Below are 27,642 nucleotides of genomic sequence, written 5' to 3'. Positions count from 1 at the left end.
TCATATGAAAAATGTACTTCAAATTACTAATAAAATAAGTAAAAGTAGAGGAGGGGCGAGGATGAAAGTCTGTGTTCTTCAGTGTTTACAACATTCACTAAGGGCTTGGGCTATAATATTAAATTTATGATAGACAAGATAAAAATTTAGGAGCAATTCTATTTATTTAAAATGCACTTGAGGGACTTCCCTGGTGGTGCAGTGGGTAAGACTACGTGATCCAAATGCAGGGGGCTCGGGTTCAATCCCTGTCCAGGGAACTAGATCCCACACTCATGCTGCAACTAAGAGTTTGCATGCTGCAACTAAGGAACAGGCGAGCTGCAACTAAGGAGCCCTTGAGCCTCAAGTAAGGAGCCTGCCTGTGCAACTAAAGTAGCCCATGTGCCACAACTAAGGAGCCCACCGGCCGCAACTAAGGAGCACTGCTGCAGCTAAGGAGCCTGCCTGCCACAACTTAAGACCCAGTGCAACCAAATAAATAAATAAATATTAAAAAAATAAATAAACAAAATGCACTTGAACTTTCAGAGCTCAGTAAATAACTTCACTATTACTCAGTCATTTAAACAAGAAATTTTAGAAATATTTTTGACAACTCTTCTCTGTACCCCCAAATCCCATCTAAGTATCTTCTAAATACCTGTCCTTAGTTGCACTGTCTTAGAAAAGGCTCATGTCATCCCATGACTAGACGTTCACAGTGTGTTTCTAACAGTTCTCCCAGCTTCATTGTCTATTCCAATCCACCATCCACACTGTTTCTAGGCTTATATTTTTTTCTATAACAAGTCACATGTTGTGAATTCAAATTCCTCAGCATGATACAAAAGAACTTTTCTTATCTGGCACTGGTCTATGAGTGTACTCAGAAGTATTAATTCTATGTAGATAGAAGAATAATTCATAAAACTCTCTTGAGATATAGGCTAGTGTTTCTCAAACTTTAATGTGTATAAAAATCATCTAGACCAGGATGATGAGTGGGACCTGAAAGTCTGTGTTTCTCATAAAGCTCTTAGGTATTGCAGATGTTTCTAATTCAGGTACCACCCTTTGAGTGGCAAGGATAGAGTGAAGCCTTAAGCTAAGTGTCTAAGGTAAACACTTCTCTCTCTCAATATAAGTATGGGTCCTCTTCCATTTCCTTTTTGGTTCCCTGTCAGCTTCTTCTATGAAAGCCCATGTAAGAGAGTAAAATCCTTGAAGACAAGGACCACGACGCCTTCCTCCTTGGGTCTCTCCTCCAGGGTCTAGTGCAGTGCCTGACACTTAGCAGTCATTCCACAGGCTGTCTACAACTGTAACAACAGCTAATAGGTTAATTTATCACAAGAGCTTCATAGACATAGTGTTAAGGGGCCGCAGCAGGAGCTCGCAAAAGGGGGACTGTTTTTTCCAGCTTCCATTCGAGTTAGGTGTGTACGCCACTGAGTCTAGCAAATGGGATGTGCCATATGCTGCTTCTGGTCCTGGCCCACATGAACTTTCCACATGTGGTCCTGCACATTCTTTTCCTCTCCGTGGGCTTGATGAAGACAAGTATGGAGGCTGTGGATGCCAGCTGGTGAAGATAGCAGAGACAAAAGAGAGAAGGAGCCTATGACCCTGTATTACTGACTGGAAGAGAGCCACTTGTTCAGGATCACTCATTTTTGATCTTTCATAAGTGAAAAATAAAAGTCCATCTTTCTTGTGCCATTATAGATTTTGGGGTCTGTTTTTACAGTAGATTGCATATCCTACTTAAAGCAGCTGGAATTTTGTAACTTGGCAGAATGATACCGTGATATTAGTGTAAGATCAATGTTGTTTTTGAACTGGTTATGGTTTTCAATTTTGGATGGAGGGATGTTTGTAAATATAAATTCCTGTTAAATTAGCTTTCTTTTTATTTATATACCCATGTTCAAAGGTGGCTGAACCAGGCTAATTGTATACCATAAAAACCATGTTCTGATTTGAATAGTTGCTGTTTTATTTAGAATTTTTAAAAACCCACTTTATTTAGAATGTATCTAGTTTTACCAGTGAAATGCAACATAGAAATTGCAGGTCTAATGTTTTTCTTACAATAATTAGTAGCAAAATTATGAGTAAGTTTGAAATACTAATGTTTCCTAGGGAAATATCTAAAATACAGATGTTTTCAAACCCATAACCCATGAATAAACAGACCTGCTTTTTGAAACTATATTTCTAATGACTAATATTCAAAAGCACCATAGGAAAGGACATGATAATTCAAAATTACCCCTATGGGTAAATAGTTCCTATAAAATGTAATCATTCCTCCAACTTAAGAGGTAGGAAGGATGAGGAATTTAGCAGAGTATTTGAATAAAAAATATCAGCGACATAAAAAAGTATAAGGAATATAAGAAAAATCAATGGGGTTCTGTTAGAAGTTATTACTGATCCTTGCACTTTTACTTATATAATCACATTATTTATAATAAAAGCCTTTTATAATTATTGGCTGTAATATATATCATCCAACTCACAGAATAAATGAAACTGAAGGGATTTCTGAGCCTTTTCATTCAGAAATGAAAAAGAAAATTGATTTCCATATTACAGATTATTGTGGAAATAAATTACTAAATGGTCAGATGTGCTTTGCTTTACATCTCTGAGTATGATTTGTGGATACATTATTTATAGAAAACGTGATTAGTCTTCAAATGTGAAAAATATAGATAAATGTGTTATATTACACATTTTTGTAAACCAAGCAGGCAAAACTCCATTAACCTGTTAAACCAGAGTGATAGCCTTTCAGATAATAGTTACCAGCTGCTGGGATCCCTGATGCTAGGAGGCAGAGGATGTTTGCATCAGTGACCATCAAACGAACTCCTCGCTTGTCTTAGTCAATTGTTTCCATTTCTGTCTGCACCAGAGTTTTCCCTCCAGGATCAAGCAGGGGAGAATAAACCAGATACTGCATGATTTGAATTTTGAGTTTGTTGCTTCTCTTTTTGAGGTTTGAATGTTACAAGGTCTAAGCAGAGTTCGCAAGCCAAGGAGGCAGGCTGAATCTGGCCTGCAGATAAGTTCTGATGGCCCTGACAGTGTCCTTGTTTTTCTCAGGAGATTGATTGTACAAAAAAAATCTGGACTGTGGCTTCTTTCAAAACACATGAAATTCTATGACCAGTGGTCCAGGATCTTGCTTGTGGGTGATCAAGTGAAGCTGAGGGGCTGGCACCCCTTTTTGGTGGGAAGAAACTTACTGCATTCTCTTCCTGTTTTATTCTCCCAGGCTGAGATCATGCATTTATTTGCCTGTCCAGCCCGTGCTGGCATTTCTGTTTGTAACTCCTGTGAAGAGGAATGCAGAAGATATATGGAAATGAGAAAAAATAATCAAACAGTATGGGTTAATGAGCTGCTGTGATTATAGAAAAAGCATAATAACGTTGCTGAAAATATTATCTAGTTTATAAAAATATAATAATTTCTGAGAGAAAAAAGCAAACTATATTTTCAAAAACAATGTTTCAATGAACTGATCTAAAGCTGTCATGATAGACTGCCACCCATCCTAGACCATTGTCTCTGTGTCCCATTTGCTAAAACCAGCATTCACTGGTGTTGCCATTCCACTTTGTAGAAACATGTCAAAAATTGAGAAGTTGAGGAACTGATAAAGATCATGGCAAAAAGGAGTTTCACACAAAAATGTGAATGCTTTGAAGACTGGGAATTCTTCCTTTTGGTAAAAGTACAGAGACGAGGGCTTGCCTGGTGGCGCAGTGGTTGAGAGTCTGCCTGCCGATGCAGGGGACACGGGTTCGTACCCCGGTCCGGGAGGATCCCACATGGCGCGGAGAGTCTGGGCCCGTGAGCCATGGCCGCTGAGCCTGCGCGTCCGGAGCCTGTGCTCCGCAACGGGAGAGGCCGCACCAGTGAGAGGCCCGCATACCAAAAAAAAAAAAAAAACAGAAAGTACAGAGACGAGTGCAAAAGTGAAAAGAATGTTAGAGCTTGCAGGGCCCTTAGAAGTTATGTAGCCCAGCCTTACATTTTTGTGGTTGAGTCCATTCAGGCCTAGAGAAAGTGACTTAATCAAAGTCAAAAAAGAAGCCAGGATGAAGCCGGGCCAGGGTGGAGCTATGCCCTGACACTCAGCAGAGAGCTTTCCATCACCGAGGAAATCCCTGGGAAAACTGCTCAGGGTTTTAGAATCTGGACACACTTCCCCTCCCGTCATCTTCCCAGTACATTTATATCATAATTTCTAGTTAGATAAGTATGTGGTGTTTATATTATTTTGAATCTGTGTTATGCACAGTTGAGCCACATGATAAAACGTTATAACATTTCCTTTCTTAGATACTACATATGCCTTTTATATAATTTTTATGTTTACTGCTCTTGCTAATTGTTTTCTCATTGGTTAGTTTTTAATGTATTAACACATCCTGCTAATTTCCCCGTATTCTCTTGCATATGTATAAATCTCATCTCAGAAAGTGTGAGCACATTAGATACTAATTTCATCTTCTGGAGGTAGTTATCCTCCTACTCCAGCCTGAATAGGTCGTTTGCCAAGCTTGCTCTATCACTGTTGCCTGGGACTTTCCTGCACTGTTGCCTGCAATGCCATCTTGCTCTCTTCCACTGTGGGATCTCCTCATTACTAGATCTCTCTCTCAGAGGCCACAGATTAGTCATTTTTAAAACATCAAGATGAAGTAATATCAGTGACAAGTGCCTCAGAACCTCAAAGAAATAAAGGCATTCTTCTTTTTACACTGGATATTTAATCACATTTTGTGTTTTTAAAGTTGTAATTGGTTTTTTATGCCATTTTATGTAAAATAAATCCTCCCTTTCAACATCTATTAGTGACTATTTTTAGTTTTAATATATTACCTTTCAAGAAGGTAGCAAGGGCAACTGAAGACATGTTAAATATATATCACAGTTAAATCATGCAGAAAAAAGTGCTTTTTCCCTTTTGAAATTACAGCTTCATATGTAAAGGGTTGAGTAAAATGGGTGACAGATTTGTAATGTGCTCAAGTGGAACAATTTATATTTTATGATTTCTAAGACCAAGGAGATGAAATCCACAATATTCAAATATGGGCTTAAGTACTTGTAACTAGCAATCCCAAACAGAATCTTAGCCAAGACTTTTGCAAAACTGACAAGCTGATTCTAACATTTATATGAAAATGCAGAGCACAAAGACTGGCAAAGGCAGCCTGGAATAAGAAGAAAAAAAGTCAAACTACCAGAAATCAAGACCTGTCATAAAGCTACAGTAATCAGGATAGTGTGGTATCTGTGCCTGTATAGACAAATAGACCAATGGAACAGAATAGGGAGTTCAGAAACAAATCCACACATATACGTCACCTGGCTTGTGACAAGGTTATCCTTCAGTGTAATGGAGAAAGTTCTTTTCAATAAGTAGTGTTGGCATAATTGGATATTCACATGGGGGAAAAAAAGGACCTTGACTCTTATGTCGTAGATCACAGAAAAAAATCAATTCCAGTGGATTTAAAATCTAAATATGAGAATAAAGCAATAAAGTTTTAAAAAGCCCACAGGATAACATCTTCATGACTTTGGAGTAGGCAAACATCTTTTAAAAGTAATATGCACTAAACTACAGTGAAATTAAAAACTTCTGTTCATCAGAAGAAACCTTTAAGAGAGTTCAAAACCAAGTCACGCATAGAAAAAAAAGTTATTTACAATATATTCATTTGAAAAGAAACAAGTCAATAAGAAAGAGACAATCTAGTAAAAAAATAGCAAAAAAACTTGAAAACCACTTTACAAAAGAATATTCTGATATCCGATAGGCACGTGATAAAATGCTCAACACCATGAATTATTCCTCTATAAACCCACCAGAATGGCTAAAATGAAAAAGGCTTGCTGGTTGATGAGGATGCGGAGGCACTGTAACCTTTGTGCATTGCTGGTGGGAACATAAAATGGTGCAACTGCCATGAAAAACAGTACTATAGCAATTCCACTTCTGAGCATATGCCCTAAAGAATAGAAATCAGAAGCTTGAACAGATATTTGCACACTAATGTTCACAGCAGCATTATTCACAGAAGCCAAAAGATGAAAAGAACCCAAATGTCTATTGACGGATAAGTGCATAAACAAATTATGGTATATACCTACAATGGAATATTATTCAGCCTTGAAAGAAATGAAATTCTGATACATGTTACATCACTGATAAAATTTAAAGGCATTAGAGTAAATAAAAGAAACCAGACACAAAAAGATACATATTATATGGTTCCACTTATAAAGGTACCTAGACTAGTCAAATTTATAGAAAACAGAATGCTGGTTGCCAGAGCCTGGGGATTACCAGCCCTGGGAGTTACTTTTAATAGGTGCAGGGTTCCAGTTTGGGATGATGAAAAAGTTCTGGAGACGGATGGTGGTGATGGTCGTACAACAATGTGAATGAATATACTTAATGCTACTGAACTGTACACTTAAAAATAGCTCAAATGGTAAATTTTATGTTACAAATATTTTACCACGATAAAGAAAGAGGTTTCTGTCAGGAAGGATATGAAATATGTAACTTTCATTCATTGCTTATGGGTGTGTAAATTGGTCCAAATATTTTTGAAAACTCTTGTTAGTATCTATTGCAGCTGAACATATGCCTACCCTTATCACTCAGGAATTTCATTCCTAGATGCATGTGTCCAATAGAAATTAGTACATATCTCAAATATATGCACAAGAATGTTCAGCTATATTATTTTTACTAACCAAAATATGGAAACAACCCAAATGTCCATCAATAGTACAATGAATAAATAAATTAAGATATATTGATCAGGGCTGGTTACATAATTTACAGGGCCCAGCACAAAATACTTAAAAATTCAGGTGCTTTGTTAAGAAATTATTAAGAATTTCAAGATGGCAACAGCAGAGCATTACACCAATCAAAAGGCTATGTGACATTGCACAGGTGACATCCCAGGAAGCCTGCCTGATATTAATACAATGCAATACTACATGGCAATAAAAATAGGTACAACCTATTGCTACATACAAGCGGATGAATTTCGCGATATATTGTGAATAAAAGAAGTCAGACACAAAAGAGAATATACTATGTGGTTTCATTTCTATGAAGATTAAGAACAGGGAAAATAGTAAACAATGGTAGAATTTAGAATAGTGGCTACTCCAGAGGGATGTATTGAATGGGAAGGGACATGAGAGAGCCTTCTAGAGTGGTGAAAACATTCTATATCTTGATCTGGATTATGGTTACACAGATACATACATGTATAAAAACATAAATGACAATACTTGTCTGACTGAATATGAAAGCACTCGTGGTGTCTGCTGTTCCTACCCTCCAATCCCTGTCATCCAGGCACAGATCTCAATCTTGTGCTCTGGCTCCTGTTTGGATGGGTGGTGCTGCATGGACATGTGGCTCAGAGAGCAGTGGAGGAAGACCCTCCATGCTGACATGCTCTCTGATTCACGGCACCCACATGCCCATTGTCCACTATCAACATCTGCCATCCTGAGATACTCCTTAGAGCCAGGGACACCAGCCATGCCAATTCACACCCAACACACTCAGAAGTCTATCTAGGATACTTAGGTTATGGGCAGAAGTGCCTCACATGACCTAAAAAAAAACCCTACATTGTAGCACACCATGGCTGTACTTTGCCTTTATTTTCATGAGACATTATTTCAGAGACCCTCCTCTTTCATTGCAATGTAATCAATAGATTTAACATAAGAAAAAAAATACACATTTAGAAAGAAAATAATTTTCATATTAAAAATAGAACATTAGAAGGAAATTTACTCTAGTAATAGAGGTCATTCAGTTAGCACATACTCTTGATGGTGACAATTGGCTGAAGCAGCCCTTGACATAGAGTGGACCATAAGGTTTGAATTCTTAGATTTCCTTTTTGAAGCAACGAATGGTGTCATCCACACAGGGGCAAAGGGACACTAGCCAAAGAGCCGTCTGCCTTCCCACTCAGTTTGAGAATCCCTGGCATTTTAAGGAGATGCCAGTTTTCCTTTTACGAGAAAAATACTTCTCTGCTATGCATCAATCTCTCTGATAAATCATGACTATTATTTCTATTATAATTATCTTTATAAAAATTCAGTCTTGGGACTTCCCTGGCGGTCCAGTGGTTAAGACTCTGTGCTTCCACTGCAGGGGGCATGGGTTCGATCCCTGGTCAGGGGAACTTAGATCCTGCATGCCGTGAAGTGCAGTCATCTTTAATATCCTGGGATATTTTAACTGTGTGTAAGTTTAATATGGAAAGCACAAACCCATTATTACCTGTTTTCTTGGAGCATAAGAGAATAAATGGATAAGAAAACAAAGAATGGATAGGACAAAATGGTAGGATTGTTGTCCTTTGACAGCATGGGCACAGGCAGGGTCCTGCCCAGCACAGAGGCCCAGTACGGAACTGTGTGTGTGTTGGCAATTACCATCCTCAAGGGAGAAACCCTCAACCAATAGAGTATGGGAGCTGGTGGATGAATGCTTCTTCCCATCTTTCCTCAACAGATGATTCAAAGAAATACTCTATTCATTCCTTAGAAAGTCCCCAGAGGGATCAAGCCCCAGTTGCCCATGGAAGTGACCTTGATAACACACCTTGCTTTGGCTTTACTTCCTCCCCTGTTTCGCTTTCCTCAGTCTCTCACTGATGATCCATTTGATCATCTCCCCAATAACTTACCTGCTTTGTTTCTGGGGAGAGGGTGGATCACCCTGGGCTAAGATGCAGGGACCCAGTTTCCTTCTAGCAAGGGCCTCAACTGTCCCCTAGAGCTTCAAAGCTCTCCTCTGGATTTTCTGCATCTAACTGGCCAATGAACAGAGAAAGTGTGGGCATATGAAAACAGAAGAAAACTCACAAGGATAGGGGCTAAGCCAAAGTCATATATATATTTTATACCCTTAACTAGTCTCTCAGCCTCTTGAGACCCTGAAATGTCTTCCTCATTACTTCTCTTTAAAGAACCAAAATTAGATCCAGCCTGGAGAAGAACCTTACTCCTGATTCTGGCAAGAACCAATTACAGGTTTGCCCCAGAGAGGTGCGCTGGGATGAACTGTCAAGAGTTAGGAGCAGAAGAGCCCAGGTAACACAATCCTTCATCTTAAGGGTCTTTGGAAGGTTTGGTTGGTTCTTTTTAGTCCTTGGTTATAGGTACAAGATGGCAGACATCACTGTGAATATGTCTTTTCTCAATAAAATGTAACCATTAATTGTTGCGTGCCTTCTGTGTGACAGGTGTTTACATTACCTCCCTTAATCTTCAACTGAGCCATAAAGCAAGTTTCATTAACCCCATTTTGAGCTGAGGAACCTGAGTCATTAAGTGATTGGAGCTGTAGTTTGCTGGCTGCTGCTGTATACTCATACCTTCTTCTCTGAATACTTCTTTCATGTTCTGGCTCTCTTCTGAGCAGCCATCTCTCACATCCCATCTCACATCAAGGGTCTGGAGTAAGATTTCCAGATAAAATACAGAACACCAATTAGGTTTTAATTTTAGATAAACAGTGAATTTTTTTTGTATAAGTATGCCCATGCAATCAATATTACTGCAAATATTGCATGGTCATAGTTATACTAAAAAGTTATCTGAAATTCAAATTTAACTGGGCCTCCTATATTTTTATTTGTGAAATCTGGCAAGTCAAGGTGAGCTAAGTGTCTTTCTTATGCATTGTTGTCCCCTCCACACCATTTCTGCTTCCTTAGAACTCACAACTTTGAAACACAGGTCTTCAGACTCCACTTTCTACATGAACCCCTCCTTGTTGAAGTTGTCTGCCATGCTTGTTGTCACTCACGTCAATTAATTGATTGTTTTAGTACCTGATTCACTTTCTTTCTCACAGTAATAATTTCATTATTTTTTATGATTCCAATATCCACATAAATGACACTTCAATACCCTTGCTTTTGATTTCTTTTACCTTCTAATTTCAAACATCCCAATTCAACAGGGTAGGAGCATAGGGATTGTGGAGAGTTTTGCAGTATTAAATAGGATGGTCAGGGAGGCCTCACTGAGATGACTCCGAGCAAACACGCTGAAGAGGGACCCAGCTCTGTTGACACTTGGACAGAATTGGTTCAGGAAGAGGAAATCATAAGCGCAAAGGCCTTGAGGTAGAAGTCTCCCAGGGTGTTTCAGAAGTTTTTTGAGAACAGAGATTGTGTCTTATACTTGGTGGTGTTATTAATTGTGCCCAATAATTTCTTGCCCACAGGAATAATTCAGTAAATATGATGATTCAAAGAATACAATAAATTCTTGTGTCATAAGTGAATGAGAGGGTCACCTTGATAGAAGGTTATTAAACATATTTGGAAATCAATTCCTGTCCTGTGGCAGTATTTAGGATTTTGAACAATATGTAAAATAAAAGCATAAGTTAAATAAGTAATTAAAATTACATACACCTAGAGAAGTGCATTTAAGAGGTGCAGTTTGAGTGGCCACATTTCTGTAGCTTTTCACGACCTTTAGATTCCTTTGTTTTAAATTCAGTAAGAATCTTGAGGAATGGAGGTAAGGAAAGGTAGTGAAGATTAGATATTAGTTTTAGCGGTTTATTCAATAAAGCTTCTTTGGGTGCCTGCAAAGTGAGAAAAGCCGGATGTATTCTGGTGCCAAGAACAGAGCTCCACACAGTAAATATTTTGTAAGTTTCTGTAGAAGGAATGAGTGAATGAATGAACGAATGAAACGAATTTAGGAGGGTGGTCTCTCTTAAGTTCCCGGATTTGACTCCTAGAGTATCAGAGCCAAATTTCCAATTTTGCTTAATAATTCCTGTACTATGATAGAGGGTGAGGACAAAGAAAATGATTAAATAAAACAATGAGCCTTATCGAGTAGGTGGTATCCGACTTTGCGCCTAATTCTGTCCGTACTAGGCTTCCGTAGTCTTTCCGCCCCTAACTCGTTTACGCCGCCGCGCAGGTAGTGATGTCGCGAGATTTGGAGTTCGCGGGAAAAGTTGTTTGTGCGTCCGGAGCGGAGAGCGAGCTCGCGGCAAGTTCGAGTGTCGGACCCCGGGAACTCGGGCTGGCATGAGCCTCTGGGTGGACAAGTACCGGCCCTGCGCCTTGGGACAGCTGGACTATCACAAGGAGCAGGCGGCCCAGCTGCGCAACCTGGTGAGTCGGCGGGACGGGGCGGGGAGAGCCGGGGGAGGGGAGGCCTTCGCCCTCTCGCTTCAGAAGGTGATGAATGCTGTGGAAAAAAGTAAAACTGGGACGAGCACACGGTGTGGGGGCGGGACCTGTGCTTGTAAACCAAGAAAGTTTCCCTGAGGACTTTGTCATCTGAGCCGAAGCTTGAAGGAAGTGGGAGAGCCCACGGTAGGGAGCTCTGGGGGGAGGAGTGGAGCGGGTAGAGGGAGCAGCAGGTGCAGAATCCCTGAGGCAGGAGTGTGCACAGCCCGTCACTCGGGAGGCCAGTGCGGCTGGCTAACCGTGGGCCAGCGGGAAGAGGAGTAGGAAATGGGGGAGTTTGGGGGTGGGAGGAAGTGCAGATACAGTAAATTTTAATAGAGTGAGATGGGAAGCCTTTGGAACGTTTTGAACAGAGAAGTGACATCATCTGACTTTTTAATAGGCTTACTTAAAATGTCTTGGTGTCATTGCCCGCATTTACAAAAAGCAAGATATTGGGTTTATTAATTCCTAAGGTCATTTTTAATTCTAAGCTATGTGGTATTAGGTTGTCCTTGAGTATAATTCCTTAATGGAAGATTTTTCTTTTCCTGTCGCGATGCCTATTTTTATGTTGTAGTTGATAAAAGTATCTAATGGCAGTGTTTTCTGAAAAGGAAACTGAAGTTTGTAGAGAGTGGAGATGGAAGAAGGGTCTTGAGTAGAAAAGCCACTTATCTACTCTTTTTAAGGGCCTGAAGTACCACTTCCTGATGGAAGTGTTTTTGCTCTGCCCTCTGGTCTTCCAGTACCCATCTTTTTCAGAATTACAGGTACTATTTGTAAAGGTTTTTTTAATGAGAAATTATAATAAAATAACTCCATCCTTATATATGAAAGGCATTAGAAAAGTTGGTGGTGTTGTGAGAGTGAAGTGTTTTTTTTAACTCTCTTTTAAAGTTATTGGTACTCCAATACTAATACTATACTAATTTTAAGTAAATCTATTAATTTACTATTTTATTTATTTTTAGTATTTAAAATACTGTTTAAATAAATCTAAATAAATATATCCCATGGTTAAGAAAATCAGAGTCAAAGCTGTTCTAAGAAAATGCAATTTATAAATGAATACAGCTTCATTTATAGACAAATTGCATTTTCTTACAATAGCTTCGACTTTGATTTTCTTAACCATGGGGTATATTTTATATTCTATTGCCAGTTTTCTATTATATAGAATTTGGAATAAATATTTGCACAAAAATTTAGTGGATTAGTCTTGTGTTAATAGATTTGGCTTTTCAAAAGTATTCATCTGTTTACCTTTGAATCTACAACCTAATAAAAGTGTGAAACATTTGCAGCATAACTTATTTTTGGTGAGATAGAAGTTTAAAAAAATGAAGGCTGTATTTGTGGAGTACCTACTATTTTCCATGCGTTGTCTTAGGTAAGTAGTTCCTTTCCTTGACACTTTTTTCTTTCAGTGCCAGAGATAGATGAGTTTACAGAGTATTAAAATTCACTGTAACAAGCACTTCTGTTAAGATACTTATTTTCATTTTTTCTAAAACGGTTATTTATAAAACTTTTGCTCCACAAGATTTTATGCACCTGAAGCTAAGGTCTGTGTTCTTGTCATCTTTATAGCCTTCATAACACTGATCCCCAGACCTGACTGAGCATCACAATCACCTGGGAACGTTTTTAAAAAACAAACCATCTTGTTTTGAAACGCAGCACTGTCAGCGTCCTACTCCATTCCCTTGCTCTTAATGTATAAAATTACACAGACCGACTTCCAGCTCCCTGCATCTGCATTTCCTGAAGGCTTTCTCTTGCTGACACCTCTAAGCAGACTTGAAATGTCAGGGAATTAATGCCCTCTCTTCCTCTCCATTCACTTTCTCAAGCCAGCAAAGGATTGATGAGAGGTAGTGTATCATACTCCAGCTTCTCCACCCTTGGGTGGTTTAATAGTGTGGTGTATTTTTCAGTGGCTTCAAGATATCCACAGCAGGATCACGCCCCAGATGCCCAGAGTATTTAAGTTAACAGCACTGTTGTTGGCTGCCTTCCTTCCTTGCTTTCCTGCTCCCCTACAAAGTTTTCCTTTACCTTCCAAATAAAACCAAATGCACTCGTTTCTTATCAAAGGGACTATTTGTAGAAGCCCAAACTACGACAGGCATCAGTCTCAGTTACTGAATCATAATCTTGTGGATGGGGTCCAGTAATTAGTCTTTTTATTAAAAGTTCTCTGGAAGATTCTGACAGTCAGCCAGGTTTGGGATTTCTTGCTTTCTAGCATATAGTGTTGTATCTTACATGTACTGTGCTAGATATATAAGTTATATAACATTAATCCCAGGGGGATAATCAACATTTCAGAGTTAAAGATCTGTCTCTCTATATATACACTCACACACACACACACACACACACACACATTTTTGAAGGTTCATAGGTAGAGACACAAAATATTTGATACTTGAAAAGTAGTTTACTTCCACACGTTGGGCAGTAGTTTGGGGAAAATGCCTTGTTCTTTTTTTTCCAGGTGCAGTGTGGTGACTTTCCTCATCTGTTAGTCTATGGACCATCAGGTGCTGGAAAAAAGACAAGAATTATGTGTATTCTACGTGAACTTTATGGTGTGGGAGTGGAAAAATTGAGAATTGAACATCAGACCATCACAGTAAGCATTTCACTTTGAGGCCCTCCAAATATTTAGAGCAGGGATTTTCAGTCCTCATCATATAGGACTCTTTGCTGCCCAATGTGTGATTTAAGTAAGAATTTCACAGGTAATCCTGGTGTACAGGATTGAGAGTTGATGATTTATAGACTTAACTATTATAACCAGACAAAAGTTACATTACGTTAGAGAAGAAATATGAGCAACAGGAGACTTTGGGTAAGACGTAGGTGGTGGGATTCATTTCAGATTCGAATTAGTGTCAGCTGGAATTAGAACTCAAGTTTCTAAAGTTCATTGTTCTGAGAGCAGTAGTGGGTATGGAAAGGGAATGATTTGGAGAAAAATTTTAAACGTGGAATCCGGTGACTCAGTAAAGATTGGGCAGCTGACTGACTGGGAGAGGAGGCATGAGGCTCTGGGATGTTCAGAGTTCCCATGATCTTGCCCTGGCTGTGTTTTGTAGCCTCATGCTATGCAATGCATTTTCATACTCTTTCCTTACTGACAGTGTTTAAGATCTAGCCGAAATGTATCCTCCTGGAAGTGCCCCACCCCAACCCCGTTATAATTAATGTTTCCTCCTGCAACCCATAGTTTATACTTTTTAGAGCATTACTTTGTTTTGCCTTGATCAAAGTTATTTATACATCTTGACTCTGACAAGATTGTATTTGTTTTGAAGTTATATAGGGTAAATTTTATATTTTTGTAAGTTATACTTGACATGTGGTATTATATTAGTTTCAGGTATACTGCATAGTGATTTGATATTTTTATGCATTATGAAATAATCACCACAATAAGTCCAGTTGCCATCGTTTTCATATTCTTTGTAGCCTCTGGTATAGTGTCTTGCACATATTAGGCACTGAAAAAATGTAAACTGAGTGACTGGACAGTAGGTTGTGCTATTAATAGAATCTTTAGGAGGATAAATGGACTGTAGGCTAATGTGGATTATCTTGTGTTTAGACACATTGAATTTGAGATGTTGGTAGTACATCCTTGTGGAAATTCTTTATGCAGGGACAAATTTAATAAGAAAGGTAGTAAGAAAACCTTGTACATAATCTTATAAAAGGACAAAAAACAAGAGCTGATCAAATGGAAAGATGCATCATCTTCTCAGTAGTATTTAAAAGTATCTGTTCTCCCCATGTTCAGTATAAATTTTAGTGAAATTCCAATTAAAATGCAATTTATTTTTTTAATTATATGAAGTGATCTTAAAGTACATTTCTGAGACTAGCTAAAATAATTATGAAAAAGAAGATTTGTGAAGTGGGACATGTGTTTATTAAACCATACTGTAGGGCTACTATAATCAAAACAATATTGCTATGGCATGGGGATAGAGAATTACATCAGTGGAACTGAATAGAGAGCCCAGAAATATGATAGCCCAAGATCTATTTCACATCAGTAGGAAAAGGATTGGTCAGCAAAATGTGCTAGCATAACTAGCTACCAACCCAGAAGAAAATAAAGTTGAATCCCTATGACACATAATTTATAAATCCAGATCAATTAAAGACTGAAATGGTAAAATGAAACTAAATTTCTTAGAATAGAATTTCTTAGACTGTATGAACAGTGTATGAGTCAGGAACACCTTTTAATAAAAAACATGGGAGCTGTAGAAGAAAATATATACTTGGGTATATATGAATTTTAAAAGTTTGTATGACAAGATAATATACATAAGATCAATAGAAAAATGAAGGATTATAAAAAATATTTGAAAGGAATGTATTAGATAAAAGATTTTACAAAGTGACAATGGAAAAACAACCTGGTAGAAAACTGAATCAAAAATGGTCACAGGAGAGAAAGATAAACAGTCAATAAACCTATGTGAAGATGTTTGACCTTTGTGGTAGTTGAGGAAAAGCAGTGAGAGTCTATTACACAGTCATCAAATAGGCAAAAATTGAAGGCATGATGAAACCTACTGCAGATGAGGAATAACGAGAAGGAGTATTTGTTGCCAGTGGAAAAGTGAATTGTTAGATTTTTTTGGAAAGTGGCTGGTTATACATAAACACATACATACGTATAAAAGTTTAGAAAACACATCATCTTCAATCCAGCAGATCTTTTATTGGGAATCTGTTACACAGACGTGAAAGCAGTGCATGAGACATATGCACAAGTATGTTAATTATGGAACTGTTTGAGATTGTAAAAAGCAAGAAACAAGATGCCCATCTGTATGACTGGCTTTGGGACATCCATGTTATGGTTGATATGCAACTATAACAGCTTATACCACTTGTCTGAGAAGGTTGTCTAAATGTGTTGTTAAGGAAAAGCAAAACACAGAGAAATATATATGATTGCCTCTTTTTAAAACAATTTTTGCAAGTATGCTGACACACTCTCTGTAGTAATGTATTAGTATGTGTTTATTTTTGTGTGTTATCGTGGAAAAGGCTGTGAAAGGGCATAGGCAGATTGTTTACAACGATGATCTGATAACTGGGAATGGTTTGGAGATTTCTGGAGGTAAAGGAGAAAAGTGATCTCACTAAAAACAGAAGGTGTGATATGACCCAATGTACATAAAAACATGTATGTTTACATGCACCTTAAGAAAGGAATGGGGTTAATGAAGTTGAAGCATTAGTGGTGGTCATCTAAAGTTTTCTTTCTTTAGTAAACATAAATTGTTTACATAATTAAAAAGAATGAAAAACAGAAAAGAGAAATAGTCATGAATAAACATTAAAAAAAACTATTTTCTTTGTCCACAGACTCCATCTAAGAAGAAAATTGAAATTAGCACTATTGCAAGCAATTACCACCTTGAAGTTAATCCCAGGTAAGTTGCTACTATATAGAAATAAGCAATTTTAGAATAGCGATGTTCAGACTTTTTTTAAAGGTAGAATGTTTTTTTTGAAATAAAATTATGTATGGAAACAATATATAAAACAGATAAAAGTGAAGCGGCCCTGTGTGAGACGGGGAGCCTAGAACCTTCCTACTTTCCCTTCTCTTTGATACCCCCCAAGTCAAATAATTTTAATTAAGTTTTCTTGCTCTACAGAGCTCTGTGCTTTACACAAAGTATTTTGCATAGTCAGTAAGTTTTTGTTGAATTATATTGACTCATTCAGAACTGGTGAGCAAAGTGTGTCTAAAAAGTTTGTAAATGCCTGAAAAAATATTTCAGAAAGTGAATTTGGGTTCCATTTTCTTTGTTTCAGTTTTTTGATTAGAGGGTATTATAGTCCATCAGCCACTGTCTGTATTCTCTATCATGAGATAATGACTAGGATCTTGTTGGGAGGCACATTGAAAACTCATGCCACAGCAGTTACGTCCTGCTTAAGTAAATGATGTAGAAATGATTGTATTGAGTGTAAAGTTGGCTAAGCCTTCAGGGTTCTACGGGATCTGATATGTTCTTGAAGGAGAACAGAATCAAGGACATCTTCAGGCAAAGGCAACTTTATGGGCAGTGGCACAGCAATGAGATCGAGCATCCCTTTCTAGACTGAATGGAATAAGAAGAGAGTTTTAAGTTAATGTGCATTCAGTATCAGGCACTGTGTGGGAAGCTTTACGTGGATTATTTAATCCTCAGAACAACCCTAACAGACTGATATTATTATTTTTCCTAGGTATGTCAAAGAAAAAATTAAGGTTGGTGGGAAAGGGTCTGATCATAAAAGTAGAGAGTGGTAATTCCATAGACAAAAGCGAAATATTTCAGATTCTGGACAAGGAAATGATTATAAAAGAAACACTGTACGTATATTGATCTAATAATATTGAATTGAGACAGACAATGGCTGTTGGGAAAATAAACTAAAGCTGACTTCTTTGCCCTCTTTTTCTCTTTGAGAGTTCCTCTGTAGCAAGAATAGTCAGTTGGAGGTTAAGCTGTTTGTTTTTCAGGTGTTTTAAATTGACATTCAGCCTGAATTAACCAGGTGACTTACGTTGGTTTGTGAGGTGCAGGACTTAAGTGCTAAAGCAATGATATTGGTATAAGTGACAGGTAATGCCTGTAAGTCAGCAGCTTACAGAGTACTGATTTGTGTGCTAAACTTAATTTGCTTATCCCATCCCCTTGCTAAGACCCTGAATCAACTCTGCTGCTGCTGAGAGGGACTTGTCTAGGCTTGTTCTCTCTCAGACCTTTACTATTTTGGGGGTGGGGAAGAGGAACAGAGATTAAATTTCTGTTCCAAGGAGTTATTTTTATATTTTAAATTAGCTCTGACTAGGTATGAATTATAGTGGGTACAGAAGTGTCAAAGTATTTGATAAGCTGTTAATAGCTATTGCTCTTTTTTTTTTTTTTTTTTTTCGCGGTACGCGGGCCTCTCACTGTTGTGGCCTCTCCGGTTGCGGAGCACAGGCTCCGGACGCGCAGGCTCAGCGGCCATGGCTCACTTTTTTTTTTTTTTTTTTTGAGTCTTTTCCCTTATTTTCTTGATTAGTCTGGCTAATGCTTTATCAATTTTGTTTATCTTCTCAGTAAACTTAATATAAGAACATGCTTGGTGTTTTCAGTGATATTAACCAAATTGTAGTTGAGTATTGGAATATTTTTAGTATTTAATGACCCTAAAACACTTCACTTTTAAAGTTTTGTGAATGTAATAGGTGTTACTCAGTTTGATTAAAATTTTGATCACTTAAGATCTTCAACATTTTTCTTACAATGACAGATTAAGAATAAGGGCATAATACTTTCTAAATATTTACACACGTATTTACCACTATTTTTGTTTTGTATAGTGATGCTGGAAATAGTGACCGGGTAGTAATTCAGGAGATGTTGAAAACAGTGGCACAATCACAGCAACTTGAAACAAACTCTCAAAAAGATTTTAAAGGTATGTGATAAAAAGATTTCTTTTTATGAGGCAGACACTTAAATTACAAGCAGTGGGTATAAGAGAAATGTAGTGGAGAATGTAAATTCCATCCATTTAGCAAATATTTATTAACCTCTTGTTCTGTGCCAAGCACTATGCTACCTTTTTTTTTTTTTCCCTTTAAGTATGTAAAAGTGAACAAGAGAGGCATGATCTCTGCTCCTGGGAGTTTATAGTCTAATGGAATTGAATTTTGGCAGAAAGAGAACTATTTGTGCCACCCATTTGTTACTTTAGAACTAGATAAGTAATGAAAAAATACTGAATTTAAAATAAGAAATTGCATGATTTAAAAATAATGGTTCTTAGAACCAAAGTGACATGTTCATTATCAAATATTTACCTAAACAAAAGAAAATTCATACCAGCTGTAATCCCTGTAACAGTTACTGTTAACATTTGCAGTATTATTTATTTGCATATATATGCATATATTTTTACAGGAGATTTTTTGATAAATATGCCAAATTTAATGCTTTTGATATATTTTGCCAAATTCTTTATCTGAAAGAGGGTATAGCTCTGTGCTACCACCAGCAGTGTTTAGGAATGCCCATTTCTCTCTAACATTTATCAACACTGGATAATTATTTTTAATCCTTGTCAGTTTGAGTGGAGAAAATAAATTGTTTGTACTTTGGGTTTTTTTTTAGTGAATGTGATGATTTTATCTTTTGTTCATTGCTTATTTTACTGTTTTGTAAATAACCTGTGCATATTCCAGTGTATTTCTTATCTTTCCTCCTCAGTCTGTACTTCAAAATAAATTAAAAAAATATTTTTCAAATGCTCTCCTGTACCCATTAATGTAGTTTTATGATTTTTCTTCTTAGTGTTTAGTATTAAACTGGATCTTTTAATGAAACTGCTTTGCATTTCTGGAGTAAATGTCACTTGGTTGGGCTGTGTTAATTTTTAAAATATGCTGCTGTTTTCTCACCTAGCAGTGATTTATTTTTTTATCATTTTATTTGGTGCTATCCTTGTCAGATACTGGGATCAATCTCCTTGTCTTTATTTTTCCTGTTCTGTTCAATTTTGGTTCTATTTCTAGAACGTCTCCAAATTGTGAAGTGTTGTCTTGGAAGGAATATTCATTTTATTATTTTCAGTCCCATGTTCTCTCAAACCTTATTGCATCAAGGTTCCTTAGCTCTTAGCCATGAATTGAGCCCTATGAGTGCTGTTCTTAAATTGGCCCATGATATTTCCAGTGTGCTTTTGTGGGTGATTTGGGGTTCTCCTGTCCTAAAGGCTGTCAAAAACCTGGTGGATCCCTGCCACTTCCTCCCACACATAGTTTCTTGTTCTCACTTGCTCATATTTAGGGTTCTTAGGGACAACTTGTCACCTAGTTTTGATATAAATGTTGTCTTGGGTCTTGGAATCTTTACTTGTTCTGTCTGTTTTTATGGGAGAGATTCAAATGCTACAAATGCTACCACTGTCATCTTCTAGAAATAATACAATGAAAAATACAACAGTTGGATTCAGTCCCTACATACTATTCCTGAAGCACTTTAAGGCCAATCCTTGATTATGACCAGATGGAATCTTATTATACAAGTAACCAGATATCTTTATGCCTTATTTGCTATATCTCTTGTGCCAGTGTTTTCTAAAATGTATTCCTTAATGCTAAGATGTTCTACAGAAATGTGCTCCTGAGATAAATTATTTTGGGTAAATGCAGCACAGTGTATCCTTGTCATGGTGATTTCTACTGTGTATAAATATAATAAAGGCTGCAGTAAATTCTACAACAAAATAACCTCTTTAACTTTGTTTAGCTTAGTGTTTCTTAGGCTTGTTTGATCTTAGAATGTTTTAAAATAAAAATAAAAGAAATTATTCTCTCCATACCTATAAGTTTTGCATGTCTTCTCCAAAGGGGAAAGTAGTATATTAGGCTTATTGTTTAGGATTTCACTCTGAATAATGAGGAGGAAGAGGAAGAGAAATACTTAAGTTAAAGTTTGTTTTGTTTTTCCTTGACTCAGTCGTGTTATTGACAGAAGTTGACAAACTCACTAAAGATGCTCAGCATGCCTTGCGCAGAACCATGGAAAAGTATATGTCCACCTGCAGGTTGATCTTGTGTTGCAATTCTACATCAAAAGTGATACCACCTATTCGTAGTAGGTGCCTTGCAGTTCGTGTGCCTGCTCCCAGCATTGAAGATGTAAGTCAAGTTAAACTTTTCAGAAAAAAATTTCACTTTAGGTTCCATGTGTACTGTGTGTACATCCCTGTCATGTTTGTTTTTGTGAAAACGTAGTGAGCTATATCAGTAATTTAGGAATAGCTATGGCCTGGATGCTAACTATTAGTATACGTATAAACCTGTATATATATGTAGTAAATACCAGATACCAATATATAGAAAATGTTCTTTCCATTAAATCATCTTTTACTTTAAACAAGTAATTATTGTGGATTTTACTAAAGTAGGTAAGGGCTAGTTAATTTAATGGCTTCTACCTTAACCTAATTTAACTGGCTTATGGAGGAGGCGTGAGTATTCAGGAAATAGATTTTGCAAGAAGATGATTTGGGAATACCTAGTCCCCTGTTAGGGGACCAAAGTTAGTCTGAAACATAATACATTTTTTTGTTTTCTTTATCATTCTTAACAGCCGACAGTATAAATAACAGTTTCTCAGAGGCAGTTTTCTGCTGTTTAATAGATTTGGGACAATTTTATGCAAAGTGGGGATAATATGTGACATTGTATTAGTTTCAAAGTAGTTAAAGTAACTTTATTATAAGTTTCACTTGTAAAAATTTTGGGGGTGATAGAGTTAAAAGTGTCTATAAAGCAGCAGCACTGCCAGGTTACACCACTCCCATGGGCACCATTCAGGTCTTAGTGCCTGAGTCGTGTGCACTTCAGCTTGTATGGCTCTACTTGGCAGACTTGTGAGCAGTATCTTTGCCTCCAACATGAGACCCTTTGTCTCCAACTCCCTGCTGCCTTGAGGAGGCTGTCAGGCTTGAAGCTGGGACCAGAGCTCCCTCCAGTTGCCCATCTAGCTGCTGCCTCTTCCTGACAACTAGGCTAGACCCCTAGCTTCCTGCTGAAGGAGCAGTGGGTTAGGGTAGGGTAGTGACCAAAAAAAAGGTTGGGGAGGGTCTATAAAGATATTAACAGAAATTGTCTCAGTATGCTGTTTGACATACTGCCCGTTTTTGTTAATTTGTTTGTAGATTTGCCATGTGTTATCTACTGTGTGCAAGAAGGAAGGTCTAAATCTTCCTTCACAACTGGCTCATAGACTTGCAGAGAAGTCCTGCAGAAATCTCAGAAAAGCCCTGCTTATGTGTGAAGCCTGCAGAGTGCAACAGTGAGTGAAAAGGGGAAGTTACCGTGGGAAACATTTTGGGACATAAGCCCACTTTCATTTAATTTATTGTGTTCTCTTTTTGTCATGTAGATATCCTTTTACTGCAGATCAAGAAATCCCTGAAACAGATTGGGAGGTGTATCTGAGGGAGACTGCCAATGCTATTGTCAGTCAGCAGACTCCACAGAGGTAACTGCTGTAAAAGATCACCATGAAAGTTTGGTCATTGAGATAGTACAGATATTCTAAGTTTAAGGTTAGCTGTTTTATGCTAATACCATGCCATTTAGAATTATAATTAAATCTATAATACTACATTTATAAAGAAAAGGTAGGATTTAATTTTAGAAATTTAATGGTTCAGAATAGTTAGCGTATGATATCATGGCAATTGGCATGTAAATGTGGAACTTCTACATAAATTAAAACAAATTTTGGAAGTTTTAGGTTTTTTCCCAGAATCTTGGATGATTTAATATTAATACATAGCATGATGTATCTAGCTTTCTAATATTGAAAATCACAGTATATAACTTTGTATTGATGTGTCATAGAAAGAGCCTAGACTGTGGGTCAGACTTCTAGTTCTTCTGCTGATTTTTAGCTAAGTGTCGAGCAGGTAACTTCATCTTAGAGCTTCAGCTTTTTCATTTGTATAATGAAGATGCTATTATTTTTACTCTGCCAAGGATACTTGTACCTTTGTTATAAGAGCAGAAGAGATTGTGTGATAATGGGTTGAGAACTAGAAGACCCGGTGCTCATGTGTGATGATAGGCTTTGTTAAGAATAATGTTGTGTATATGCCATCAGTATTTAGGAAGTGTTCTGTGCATATTTGCTGTACAGTTGTTTCTGTTTACTTCCTAGGTCTCTTATTCAGTAGTAGACCATACTGAAAGTACTTCAGCCACTGCTTGTTTGATTTATCATGACAGCTTTGATTGAGAAGGGCAGTCTGTTCTTCTCCAAATCAAGAGTGACAGTCTTAAGGCCCACTCACTACCTTCGGAATGTCTAGTGAAGGTCCCTTAGGCTCACTGAGACACAGTTTGTTACTTTTTTTTGCCTGTCAGAACTGAGAAACCATCTTTGGACTTTAGAGAGGGTTGATTCTTTTAGGAAACAGACTAGGCTGAATGTAACCACTGAAATGTAAGCCTCACTGGTTTACGTGAAAATAACCATGAGAGGATTATACCATGTTTCTCTTCTTGTATGGTATATCTGATGAATTCTTATTTTTATAAGAAATTCTTCAAAGGAAATGATAATATGTACTCTTGGGCTACCATATAGATTAGAGGAGGTGAATAGTCATAGATAATGGGTACGTGGTATTTGCGTAGAATTCCTATTAATTCATTTATTTTAGTTGAAGAAATTAATAGTTTTCGAAAAGTGCAAACGTTTAGGTAGGTTCTTCAGAAAAGAAACCTTGACTTTAGGGAAAAACGTGCATTCCGTTCTGTAAAATATTGTCAAGCAGTGAAGAAGTTTCAGGCTTTAAAGAAATAAAATTCAAACAAAGCATGTCGGGCTTCCCTGGTGGCGCAGTGGTTGAGAGTCCGCCTGCCGATGCAGGGGACACGGGTTCGTGTCCCGGTCTGGGAAGATCCCACATGCCGCGGAGTGGCTGGGTCCGTGAGCCATGGCCGCTGAGCCTTGCGCATCCGGAGCCTGTGCTCCGCAACGGGAGAGGCCACAACAGTGAGAGGCCCGCGTACCACAAAAAAAAAAAAAAAAAAGCATGTCTTGGGAGCCTTTTACTTCCATAAAATATTTCCACACTAATGGTGACTTTCTTGTTTTTGTTCTGATTTTAATGAAGAAAAATTGGTGGTAGTAGTTGAACTTTCCTGCTCTTAAGAGATTTAGGTACAGATGTTGCAGTATTTGACTATTTGACTATTATTAGATGTATTTTTAAGACTTTAGTTGATTATTACTTTACTTAATTATTGTAGCTGCTGCGGCCCTTTCCTCCAATTTCCAAACAGGTTTTGACAGCTCATAAATGAACTTGTTCGAGTGCTGCTGTTGCCTATTTAGACTAACAGTTTTGGGAGTTGATGCCATTATGCTGTATAAAAAGAAATTTCTCTTAATTTCAGAAAACCTTGGAGCTGTGCAGAAATACTGGGATGGCTGGTGTCATTCTGAACGTTGGTCCACACAGTACCAAATGACTCCTTCTGATTTTTGACCCCTTAGTCTTGATTCTTATTTGACATATCTGAGAAATTCATAATTTTCTAATTTGAATAGCAGCTAATATTTAGTGAGCAATTATTACATCATTTTAGAAAAATGAACTGAAATTAAGATAAGCTTCCATAGGTGTATCTTAAGTATGATAAGCCATTTAAGAAAATGTCTGTATTTGGGATGTTTAATTCATAAAGTAAGACAGTACAGAGGAAAAATTGCTTCCTATTTTTATCACAAAATATTGTTTTGTTTTGTATAGGCTCCTTGAAGTTCGTGGGAGACTCTATGAGCTTCTAACTCATTGTATTCCTCCTGAAATAATAATGAAGGTATCCTGATTTCAAATCTTGAACTGTTTATAAGCATAAAACTTGGATTTTGTGTGATCTCAGGGCTTTTGCTGCACTAAGATACATTGTCACCTCTTTCTGTCCAGCTCATTAGTTCAACAGATATTTATTGAGCTTCTGGTGTGTCAGGACCCTTTAGGGGTGTGTTGAAGGGGACGGGTGGGCCTGCCTTCAGAGAAGTTACATTTTTGTGGGGTGAAATGGGAAACGAAGCAAGAGGATTTCAGAATGTTCCAAGTGCCACAAAGGAAGTAACCAAGTGAAATGGTAACAATGGAGGGCAGGGTTATGGAAGGTCAGTGATGGCTTCTGTGAAAAAGGTATGTTTAAACTGAGACTTGAAGGATTAAAAGAAGGGAACCATATAAGTAGCTGGGGAACAAGTATTGCAGACAAGGCCCAGTGCACTTGAGGAATGAGGTTAAAGAAGGAGGCAGAGGGATATTGTAAGACACAGTTTTAGGGCTGGTCTAAACCTAATCAACTCCCCAGCTGGATAGATAAGCTGACTGTTAGATTTTAGGGAACACACTGTTTTTTTGTTTGTTTGTATTTATTAAAATTACATGGTAATCCTTACATGAAAAAATTCAAATGATACCAAATACCATTTGGTACAAAGAAAAAAGTGAAGCTCCACACTCTGTTTCCATAAGACCTCTTTTCTAGTCATGTAGAAATAAGCCCATATATGTGTGTGTTTCATAAAACTTCAGTTGTCCTGCACTGTTTTGGTTTTTTTTCCCCTTCTTTTTTTAAAATTCAGCAGTGTAGTATGGTTGCTGTTTCATGACAGTACAGATTTACCTTATTCTTTTTAGTGGATGGGTGGGATTTCATTGTATGACTATACCACAGTTTTTTGGATATGACCCCTGTTGGTGGAACTTTAGGTTGTCTACAGATTATTATAATTAATAATGCTGCGGTAAGCATCTTTATACTTATATCTTTGCACCCTGTACATTTAAATATTTAGAGTTGGACTATGAAAGATAACTATCACATTTTTACATTATAGAATGGTATGTACTTTTGGATGAAGTCTGCTGGTCCATCAGGAATAAAAAAAGAACATATTTAAGTTTTACTTCCTTTTTGAATGAGAGAAATAAAGCATTTTCAGCTAATATTTTTTTAAATGATTACTTTTTTAATTACTAGTTATCTTTCTTTAGGGCCTTCTCTCAGAACTTTTACATAATTGTGATGGACAACTGAAAGGGGAAGTGGCCCAGATGGCAGCTTATTATGAACATCGTCTACAGCTGGGTAGCAAAGCCATTTATCACTTGGAAGCATTTGTGGCCAAATTTATGGCCCTTTATAAGAAGTTCATGGAGGATGGATTGGAAGGCATGATATTCTGACGTCTGTCAGTGATTCTTCCTAATATTTCTCAGTATCAGCATGTACATTAAATTTATATTGGAAGAGCTACAGGTAAAATAAACTAACTTTACTTAATTATGTCTTATTTGTGGTTTTTGTAATAATTCCTCTGAATCATTCATCATTATTCTCTAGGTTAAATAATTGCTCCTGTACTATTGAAGTGTATTGAAAGGATACAACTGGAAACTTTAGAGTCTAGGAACATGATTTTAATTTACTTTAAAAATTTGTTTTCCAAGTATGCAATATTGATCCTCTCATTTCTATATACTCTCTCACCTGCTGGAGGAAATTTCCACATAAGAAAGCAGGGATTGTTTTCTGTCCTTCAGATGACCATTTTTGGCCACAGGTACATAAATTTTTGCTTGGCAAGTCATTACGTTTAATCATTTTTTCCCTCAACCAAGAATTATATTTTTGCAGGAAATAGAGGAATTAATTTTGAAACGTAGTAGCATGGGTGTGGAGAAAATTGCACATACCATTTCTATTGAAACTGTAGAATTCCAGCTTTTATTTTCAGTGATTCAGATAAGCATGTTTTCATTAAGTACTTGAAGACTCCTGAAGAATATGCATCGTGTAGTTCTGAAGCAAAGGTATATTACTGTTGAAATTACTCTTTGAACAAGTATTATTGGTCCTGTCCTTTGGAGCATTTTTTAATTGAGAAATTTGGTTCATGAAACAAAGGGTTTGCTTCACAGAAGTTTATGACAGGCTCTGTATAAGAATATTAGGAAGACCTGCTCTTATAGCAGGTGATAAACAATCAGGAAGTGTTTGATTGACAAAGACACAACTACGCACACACTGAAAAACCTAAACCTGGGAAACTGTTCAGGTTAAGATAAATGATTGTTGACTTTTTTATGGTGTGGCGGGGGGGTGGTACTAGTCGGGTCCCAGCTGGAAGTCTCAGTCCTGGGGGCTACATGTTAGGAGCGATATTGACATTCTAACAGAACTAGGAAAGTGAGGTTTGGAAGAGTTAAGACTGCTTTAATTGGGAAAAAAGGGAAGTTAAAAAATATGTTAACTCTTCCAGTGTTTAAAATGATGCACTTGGAAGTATGAGTGGTCTTACAATTTATGTTTCTCTAAAACAGTGCTTCTCAGAGTGGAATCCCTGGCATCACCCGCATCACCCGCATCACCTGGGAACTCAGAAATGCAAACTCTCAGGTCTCATTCCAGGTCTACTGAATCAAACGATCGGGATAAGCCTCAGCAGTCTTTGTGTTGTACCACCCCTCCAAGTGATTCTGATGCACGCCTCAGTTTGAGAACCACTGCTATAGGGAGGGTAGACTTAGGATCAATGGCTGTAGGTTAGAGAGAGGCATTTTAATTCCCTATGAAGAAGAATTTTTTAACTGCAGCTATCTTAATAATGGTATGGGAATCTTGAAAGCTCCTTAGAAACAGCAGGTGTTCAGGTGGAGAACTGATGAATAACGAACTGTTTACTACATGGTAGGCATTGCATTGGGTATGTGTACTATTTCATTATAACCTTACCACTCTGTGAAGTATTAT

The 27,642-nt window shown here is 37.4% G+C and overlaps 1 protein-coding gene across 2 annotated transcripts; it reads left to right on the top strand.

Moving 5' to 3' along the window:
- Window positions 1-11,120: 11,120 nt before the first annotated feature.
- RFC3 (replication factor C subunit 3) lies at window positions 11,121-26,153 on the top strand (the record flags this gene model as incomplete). 2 transcript variants are annotated; one of them, XM_079721802.1, is made up of 9 exons in its annotated part: window positions 11,121-11,207; window positions 13,768-13,905; window positions 16,662-16,729; window positions 18,661-18,758; window positions 20,801-20,982; window positions 22,008-22,144; window positions 22,235-22,333; window positions 24,615-24,684; window positions 25,884-26,153. In XM_079721802.1, 9 exons carry the CDS (start codon window positions 11,121-11,123, stop codon window positions 26,073-26,075), a joined length of 1,071 nt encoding a protein of 356 aa, XP_079577928.1. In that variant the 3' UTR covers window positions 26,076-26,153. The 2 variants fall into 2 exon arrangements, with proteins under 2 accessions (XP_079577928.1, XP_079577927.1); XM_079721801.1 differs by having other exon boundaries at window positions 11,121-11,273.
- Window positions 26,154-27,642: the final 1,489 nt, after the last annotated feature.

This window comes from Hyperoodon ampullatus (assembly GCF_949752795.1).
Source record: "Hyperoodon ampullatus genome assembly, chromosome: 16".
Classification (NCBI taxonomy): domain Eukaryota; kingdom Metazoa; phylum Chordata; class Mammalia; order Artiodactyla; family Ziphiidae; genus Hyperoodon; species Hyperoodon ampullatus.
This window is presented reverse-complemented; position numbering and strand designations above follow the sequence as displayed.